General features: G+C 41.3%; 1 protein-coding gene across 3 annotated transcripts in view; it reads right to left on the reverse strand.

The window, feature by feature from the left end:
• Positions 1-4775, reverse strand: part of DTWD2 (DTW domain containing 2) — a 90445-nt gene extending 85670 nt beyond the window's left edge. For all 3 annotated transcript variants that reach the window (XR_013827724.1, XR_013827725.1, XM_079917903.1), the window contains exon 1: positions 4499-4775. Coding sequence is in view for 1 of the 3 variants with exons in the window: in XM_079917903.1 (XP_079774029.1) it covers positions 4499-4716 (218 nt within the window). In the remaining 2 variants the exon portion in view is untranslated. The remainder of the gene's footprint in view (positions 1-4498) is intronic.
• Between the last annotated feature and the right edge of the window lie 4895 nt (positions 4776-9670).

The following is a 9670-nucleotide window of genomic DNA, read 5'->3' on the forward strand; positions in this document are numbered from 1 at the left end:
TCCACTCGGCAAACAAAATCATAAGGCTTCTTCAGCAAGCGTGGAGCGTAGAGCAAAGCCAAGCATTTGCAAGAGCTTGGAAGCCAAGTGGACTGGAGCTGGAGACCCAACTCTGCTACTTGATTGTTACCTCTACCTTCTTATCATTTAAAAGCTAATGATATCATCAATACTAGAATGCTGTTATGAGAAATAAATAAAATATTATACATAAAGCACCTAGGCTTGGTGAATAACCTGCAGATGACCAGTGCTTAATAAACGGGTGCTAAATATATTGATGTGGCTTATTATAATCCTTACAACTTTGTACTTTTGTAAGAAGAAAGCACTGGAGAGAGAAAAATTTCTGTCTCAGGGCCTATCTGTGTCAGTTTGTGTACATGTTCTCCCTGCTGTCTTCCTCCCTCAGACAAATTAAAAAATACTCTGTATTTAGACATTATTCCATTATTCTTATGATCAATGAATTTCAAGTGGTTTCTAACTCTTGTCCTCAGGCAGGAATATAAACAGAAGATATAAAAAAATAATTAAGATGTCTGGCATTTTACTGGAATAAGGCCCTAACTCTTCCCAGTCAAGCCTTTTACCATTGTATCACCATTCAGTTTGCATTTTTCTTAATATATAAAACAGAGTACAAATTGTGATAAAAGCCACCTATAGAAGTCAAGTTGTAACCTCCATTCAAATATAAAAATACTTCAGTGGCTGTTTTGTTGGGTTCTAGTGTTTTAGGCTCAAACTCCCTAACACAGTTTATTTGGCCCTTCCCAGTGCAACCACCATTGATCTCTGCAGCCTCGTCTCTTCCTTTCTGCCAAGCTCTCCAAATACACTGTACTCTATACAATGTACTCCTGTACATGCTGTTCCTTCTAACAGGGACACACTTTTTATAAAATCTGTATCTTGCAATAACAAATTAGTTTGGGATCTTTTAAAGAATATTTCGTTAATGTTTAAGATATGTTGTATTTCTAACGAGCAAGATTCTGCTGAGAAGTTAAATTGAGTTTGCACTTCCTGAACAAAACCAATCTCTAGAACTCCTTAGGCTGTGACAATTATAGTAATGTGTTTAGAGAAATGAATAGTGTTTTAAATAAATGGCCAAATAATTGTGACTTACTGATCACTCAAATCTAAGAATGCATTTTAATTTTAAAAACTATTATAAGCATAAAGTAAAAAGTTCACTCAGGGAACTAATTAAAACCCTAACCGCCTAATAAAATAAAATATAAAGAGCTATAAATATTATATTGATAACACCTAAATATTCTCCATAATTCTAGAACTGCACTCTAACCAATTAAAACAAACAAAATGCACAGCATGCCAAGGGAAAGAGTCTTTAAAAGGTAGAAAATTTCACTAGAAAAAACAAAGTGCAGAAATGTCAGAATGAATTATAATGCTAAAGGATTAACTAAATGAAACTGAAAACAAGCTAAAATCCAGCAAGTCATTTTTACTTTTTAAACAGTAGATCAGGTTAGAGGGTAGAGAGGGATGAAAAGGCAGAGCCAAGAGGACTTTTAGGGCAGTGAAAACACTCTATATGCTATCAATACTATAATAGTAGATATATGTTATTACAAATTTGTCCAAACTCAAAATATGTACAACACCAAGGGTGAACCCTAATGTAAACCATGGACTTTAAGTGATAATAATGTGTCAACGGAGTCCATCAATTGTAACAAATGTACCACTCTGGTAGGGGATGTTGATAACTGGGAAGCTATGTATGTGTAGGGGCAGAGAGTATATGGGAAATCTCTGTACCTTCCTCTCAATTTTGCTGTCAATCTAAAAGTGCTCTAGGGCTTCCCTCGTGGCGCAGTGGTTCAGAATCTGCCTGCCAATGCAGGGGACACGGGTTCGAGCCCCGGTCCGGGAAGATCCCACATGCTGCGGAGCAACTAAGCCCGTGCAACACAAGTACTGAGCCTGCGCTCTAGACCCCACGAGCCACAACTACTGAAACCCGCGCGCCTAGAGCCCATGCTCCGCAACAAGAGAAGACACCACAATGAGAAGCCTGCACACCACAACTAGAGAAAGTAGGGCACAGCAACAAAGACCCAATGCAGCCAAAAATAAGTAAATAAAATAAATTTTTAAAAAAATAAAATAAAAGTGCTCTAAAAAATAAAGTCTATTAGTGGGGCAGAGAGGAGGAGATAAGAAAAATTATAAATCTTTGCTAGCCATAGAAGACTAATTTTTAAACTATTATAACTAGCAGTTCTGAGTAGACTAAAAACTACATGATAAAGCTAGCATAATTTAGCTCTGGATTTGTATTTGAAATACTTTTCTTTCCACCTCCTAGTGAGAGCCCTTCGAAGCATTTTTTTTTCCTTGGGGGGCTGTGTTGAGTCTTCGTTGCTGCGCGCAGGCTTTCTCTAGTTGCGCGAGCGGGGGCTACTCTTCGTTGCAGTGCACGGGCTTCTCATTGAGGTGGCTTCTCTTGTTGTGGAGCACGGGCTCTAGGCGCATGGGCTTCAGTAGCTGTGGCTCGCGGGCACTAGAGCGCAGGCTCAGTAGTTGTCGGGCACGGCTTAGTTGCTCCGCAGCATGTGGGATCTTCCTGGACCGGGGCTCGAACCGGTGTCCCCTGCATTGGCAGGCAGATTCTCAACCACTGCGCCACCAGGGAAGCCCCGAAGCATTCTTAAGTGCTATCTCCTAACAACTTTAAACAACTTATTTAAATAAATTGTATTCACACACCCCGTCTGTTCCAACACACAGTCTCTTTTAGACACAAATTATTCACCCTCGTCAAAGGTCTACTGAGTATCTACTGCACATAGTACATTCAGAAAATATAAGAAGATCCTTACACTCAAGATCCTTCCTCTGAGGTCTTAGAATTCAGCTCTGGGAAAAGGTCAAAATGGCCCCGGTAAGAGACTCCAAGTATGCAAATGCTAAAGACAATCAACCAGCCGGTTCTTCTGTTCCCCTTCTTGGAACACTTCTCTCTTGGCTGAATCCTTCTTATCTTTCAAGTCTCAATATAAAGGCTATCTCTTCACAAATCTTTCCTGACACCATCCTGCTATTTTCTATGGCGAAATCCCACTTCTTTCATTGCTGTTCTTTTTTTTCCAATCTGTAGTTACATATTTAGTTGCTTGTTTACTGGTTTATCATCTGTATCCAATAACAAACTGAACACTCTATGTGGACAAAGACTCCACCGTATTACCAGTAATTAGCAAAGCACTCAGTACTCAATGATTAAATGAATGCGTACATCTGGTGCTCAGGAGAAAGGTCTGAGCTAGAGATACTGGAGTAGAGGTGATAACTTAGCCATGAAAACTGGTAAGATCACCTGTGAGAAGTGTATGGGGTTAGAAGAGAACCTAGAACCAAGACCTTGAGGTAGCCCAACATTTAGAGTTTTAATAGAACAGGCAAAGAAGACTACGATACAGAAGTCAGATAAATCAAAGCGAAACCAAAGAGACAGTGTTTCAAGGAGTGAGTATTTCAACTGCAGAATTCTGCCAAGAGGTCCAGTAAAAAGTGAACAGAAAAGGATCCATTAGATTTCACCTCATTAAGGTTAATGGTGACTTTAGTGAGAGCCATTTCAGAGCACCTAGGATCTGAGGACAAATTACAGAGTGATTCCCAGGTGAGGAAGTAGAGACACTACCTAATTGTTAAAAGTGTGAAGGACAACAGAGAGGTAGTAACCAAGAGAAATGATCCTGAACACCCAGGAGGTAAATATAATAGTATATCTGTATAGCATGAGATTCAAACAAGCAGGGAAAGCAATCCTCACAATCCTGAAAGTACACCAGCATAATTCAAACGGTCAAATAATGTTAATTGTTGGTGTTGCTAGTTTAATAAATTGTCTCCCCATTAGACTATAAGTGACCCAGTGAGCGCAGAGATAACGTATGTTTTATCCATGCCTAGGTTTCTAGGAACCTAGAACAGTGCCTGCCACACAGTAGGTGCTCAATAAATATTTCTAAGTGAATTCATAATTCTGAATACAATGTCAACTACTGGAATAGCCACCTTGATTGTCTCCTCTGATCCATTTTTTCTTTTTTTTTACTGTGAGATGACTATGTCACATAAGCATAAACGTGTTTTTACAAATATTACTGTCATTACGCCTTACTTCCCCTACCAGACACTCAAGCTTCTTGACAGCGGAACTTCTGTCTGCTCATCCCATGACCCGCTCAGTGTCTTGCAGGAAGAAGTAAGGCTAAATAATCCTGAACCTGGAGAAATGGCTTCTTACGAAAGAGCTGTGACAGGTATTTCACAGTGATTCCAAGGTCAACCAGTGGACCCTGCCGCCCCAAGCGCGGAGAGGCCAGAACCAGCGCTCCCCCGGCCTGGAACCGCAGCTGCCGCCTCCCCGGCAGAGGGCGCGGCAGCCACCGCGATACACATCCCCCTCCAAGTCGGCCGCCGGCCTCAGTCCCCGCCCCCGCCCGGCGGTCACCTGCAGCGGCTGCACTCGGGCCTCCGCTCAGCCGGCTCCACTGGCAGTTCCCACAGGCCGTCCGCACTAGCCCCGTCCGCCTCCGCGTCCAAGGCAGTCGCCGCCGGGGATGAGCCGCCCTCCCGCCGCTCCTCCTCGTCCGGTTTCTGAGACCTAGAGGCCCCGGGTAGCCGCGCGACGGGGTCCCTGGGTGTTCGCGCCTCTTTCTGCAGCTCCATGGCAGGCGCTCAGGTCCGACCGTCACATTGAAGCCCCGCTGCCGCCAGGAGGCGCCACAAGCTGGAGAAACCAGCCTCCGCCGCCCGGCGCCACGCACGCACGCCACGTACGGGGGGCGGGTCTCCGAAGCCCAGGCTGGAGACCCCGCCCCGCAGCGGACAAGGAATGACCCCATTGGTCTGTGCCCCGTGGGCTAGTTCACCTAGAACCCGGAAGGGAAGTGTGGATCGTCCTGGGGAGCAGGCGAGGTTAGGAAGGCGTCTCGGGGAGAAGTAAAGGAATCTCCTCTGAAAACACCTCAGGTGGCAAACTTGAATGTACTTTCCTTGTTTTCACCCCTTTAAAAGTGAAAATATAATGGAATTCTGCGTTTTCCCCCTTAGGATGGCAGTTTAAGAATTAGCTCCGTGACCGCGCGCAGTAACAAAGACCAAATGCAGACAAAAATTAATTAGTTAATTAATGTAAAATTTTTTTAAATAAAAATTTTAAAAAAGAATTAGCTGGGTGAGTGCACACAGCAGTCTCAGCATCTGATGTACTTGATCAGCTTGTGTACTTGTTTCAGGCCTACAAAGGAGAGGTTGTACCGATTAAAAGTTGAATTCACGGCTGGTCTGTTTCAGCGGCTTTCTTGCTCTAGAAGGCAGGGACCTGTGTCCTGTGTCTTGTACTTGGTATTTCTACTCGTCATCAAGAATACTGTTTTACGCTAGACACTAAACATTTGTTGAAATGCGGTTTTTAAATTGTCCGAGGCCACTAAGATCAAAGTAAGAGAGCTGAGATTTCATGTATGAGGGGAAAAGTAAGCCACAGAAAGATAACTACCTTGCCCAACTTTTTACAGCTCTGGAAAACAGCAATATAGCCCGCAGTTTTTTAAAAGCCAGAATGAACTTTACGTCAGAATGAAAGTGGCACTACTTCTTGCCCTATATCGGTGCTGATTGTTTTCATTTAATACTTTGTTACTTCTACCAACATTCATCGTTTTAAACAAAAATATTAAGTTTTTACCAGTCATATGAGCTAAGTTTTGCAATCATAATTATCTTGATTCTAGAGCTATGAAAGTTTAAATAAAAAACAAAGTAGATTTATCACTAACAGTAATAGAGCCCGTGAGCCATGGCCGCTGAGCCTGCGCGTCCGGAGCCTGTGCTCCACAACAGGAGAGGCCACAACAGTGAGAGGCCCGCGTTCCGCAAAAACAAACAAACAAAAACAAAAAGTTCAAACCAGAGATTCCTTATAAAAGTTCAAGCAATACAGATTTAAAGGATCCTATATGGTTAGTCACTACTCTTGATAGACTTATACAAATAATCAGGTCAAGTTTATTAAATCTAGACTTACTTTGCAAACAAATTAGTCTTAATTCGGCTATCTTTGTTAACAATTAGGGTGAGATTTTACAGAGAATAGTTACGTTTCAATTACATTATAATACATACTTGTAGATATTAGATTTTTTTGCTATTAACTTTCCTTGAGGTTTTGTAATTTACCTAAAAACTAGACTGAATTTTTTTTTAGTTTTCTCCAATATCTGGCTACAACTCTCTAAACTAACTTTTCCAATTTCTTCCCATCCATTTGACTTGGAATCACTGAGACCTAAAACTTTTCCTGAAGCCCTGCAAACTGAAGCTAAACGACTTGATATAAACTTCAGAGAAGTTGCCACAACAGCTTATATTTAAATAATCCTTGTGCCTGTTACTGTATGTCACTCAGAAAGTTTACCTGAACACCCAATGACATCATCAGAGACGTTTCAAACTGCAAAAGATGCTTGGACACTGATATCTAGAAATTCTCTTGACTGACTGCCCCTGGGCTAAAAAACTGGTTTATAATCTGCTCCAATTCTTAACCTATGTTTTTCTTTTGTTTCCATAGAAGTGCCTCTTATTAAATATCCAATTCCTTGCACCATAGATCTGGCTTTGGGAGCCCAGATGCATTACTGAAATGAGATAACTGTTTAAATGACCTGTTCTCAGAACTAAGAAACTGGTTCAATGAAATGGAGGACTCTGCTAACCTGTTCTCTCTCTCCACTGTCACCAGCTCAGATTTGACTATGTGAAACTTCCAGGAAGTTTCAGAGGAGGGAACTGTTGGAGCCCAGAGTAGGTTATGCAAAGTGTGCCTCAAGGGCATATTGATTATTTTGAATTAAAATTACTTAAGAAACAGCCAACACAAGAGGGACACTCTGACCTTCCTGTCTCCCTGAAGGCAGGAAATCAGTGTTTCATGTGAAAGGTGCACCCCTGCATCTGGAGGTAGAAGGACACCCTTGTTGTCAAAGATAAGGAATTCCAGCCTAGAAGCCTGTGTAAACAAACATTGTTACTTCTTTAATTTACTACCTCAAGCCAAAACTCTGTTTAGATTCTTCACTAATAGGGCATTCAAAACCTACACTTCATTGTCCTGCCAATTCCTCACAAAGTCACCTAGCAAGTATAAAAAATGCCTGCTTTGGCCACTTCCCATGTCTCATTTCTCTGAGACCTCCATGCACATGAATTAAAATTGTTTCTTTTTCTCTGTTAATCTGTCTGTGTCAATTATATTATTAGTCCAGCCACAAAAATTCAAGAGGGGTAGAGGGGGAAATATCCCCCTCCCCAACTGGTTCTTTTTGGCTGGGCCTGAGATTTAAATCGACATAAGACAGATCAAAAGGAGAAAAGAATACAAATTTTTTTAATGCAAGCTTTTTGTCACACGAGACCCTTCATAAGGAATAAGATCCAAAGATATTATGACAACAACTTGTTTTTATATTAGGTTGAACGAAGAGGCAGTCGTGGAAAAGTGACTCAACAATGTGGGCAAGCTAAAGGAAGATAGGAATTATTTTAACAAAGTCTGTTTGGATGATAGCATTCTCTTAATCTTAACTTCCTGTCCTTGATGATTAGAATGTACCTTCCTTCTGGTATAGGGAGGATATCTTTCACATAGGAATTTCACTTCCTGCTTTTAGGGGAAAAAAAGTAAAGTCAGAGTGGTTTTCTTCTATCTGCAGTTTTTCACATGGCTTTAACTCAAAGGAGTCAATATGCCAGAGAGGCATATATTTGGGGAAGCATGTTCTGAACTCATCCCCTTCCTCTATCTTCAAAGCCAGTAATGGCAGGTTTTGAGTCCCTTTCGTGGTTTGACTCTCTCCTGCCTCTTCTTCCGTAGTCACATCTCTCTGACTCACTCTCTGCCTTCCTTTTCCACTTCCTTTTCCACCTAGATAATCCAGGATAATCTCCCTATTTTAAAGTCAACTGATTAACTGCTTAATTCTATCTGCAACCTTAATTCCCTTTTGCTCTGTAAAGTAACATAGTCTCAGGCATAACACCAGGGAGTGCAGAACTTGAGGGCCAAAATCTTACCTTCCATATCTGCACATCTAAATCTATGGATGCAATTCATACTAACTTCACGTGAAAAAGAAAAAGGAAAAACATATACCCGAAGTATTACTGATACTTACACCAAGGTACTGGGATTAGAAGTCTCTGTGTGAGTGTGATTTTCCTCTATCTTACAAATGTTCTGCACAATGACCATGTAAACCACATTTTCAGAAAGAAGAATTCAGAACATTAACAACTAGATATCAGAATATTAAATGGTATGATTAATGGCAAGTAATATAAAGTGGAAGATGGTTTCTATTAATTCCATTCCTTGTTTTCCTTAGGCTACCTTTCCTTAAGACTGTATTTTTGGGTCTTTTTTATGTGAATTAGTAGTGAGTCTAGTGATTCTTTTATTTAATGCAAGTTCCCTAAGTACATGTGTCATGATTATTTTGACATAAATTGTTCTTAAGTGACCCAGTTGATGATAGGGAGGTGATTGCGTTTCCCTCACCCCCAAGTCACTGGACCCTTTGGTTTTCCTCAAGGATCTACTCTAATTTTTATATTTCCTGACTGTGCAGTTATGCTTTCATATTTTCTAAAAATTCTAGGTTTACTTAACTTGGAAATTTATTATCCCTTATCTACACATACAACTTGGATCCTCTGCTCACAGGATTTTTTTTTTTAAAGCATCTTGTTTGCTTAGATTTGTCTGTTTTACCAATTAGTTTTGGAGACACTCATTTTTACATTTTGAATTAAATATCCCTGCATAGAGTTAAATAATTAAAATTTATAAATCCAATTCAGATGACTGGCAAATTTTTTAACTTAACTATTTTTATGGCCAAGAATTACCTCAATTATTAGAAACAACTGAGTTTTAGAGCAGGAAGGGAATGTGAAGATCATCTAACACGGTGCTTTTCCAGCCTGTCTTACATGGGAATCAGTGGAAGAGCCCCACCCAAAGCCAATTAAATCAGAGCCTGGAAAGAAAGAGGGAACCCCAGGCATCAGTATTCTTCTTGCAGCTTGAGTTGAAAACCACTGATCCTAAGATCCAGCTTTTTACAGATGAGGAAGCTGCGGCCCAAAGAGGGGAAATGGCCAGGTAGAAAGTTTAAAACTCCTGACTTCTAACCTAGTGAGTTTTCCCCTGACCTTGTTGTTCTCAATCTTTGCGGTGTCAGGGAACAGAATTCTCCACCCTAAAATGTCTCTTTAGCATGCAGATGATTTCAAGCTGAAAAAATGATCAAGGCCCAAGACTCAGGAAGAAACTTTGATTTTCCCCCTAACTGCCTAAAAGAATGTAGGTAGGGCTTCGCTGGTGGCGCAGTGGTTGAGAGTCCGCCTGCCAATGCAGGGGACACGTGTTCGTGCCCCGGTCTGGGAAGATCCCACATGCCGCGGAGCGGCTGGGCCCATGAGCCATGGCCGCTGAGCCTGCGCGTTCGGAGCCTGTGCTCTGCAACGGGAGAGGCCACAACAGCGAGAAGCCCGCGTACCGCAAAAAAAAAAAAAAAAAAAGAATGTAGGTAGGTGACCTGTTCCAGTTACAGATAAC

This window comes from Stenella coeruleoalba (assembly GCF_951394435.1).
Source record: "Stenella coeruleoalba genome assembly, chromosome: 3".
In the NCBI taxonomy this organism is placed as follows: Eukaryota; Metazoa; Chordata; class Mammalia; order Artiodactyla; family Delphinidae; genus Stenella; species Stenella coeruleoalba.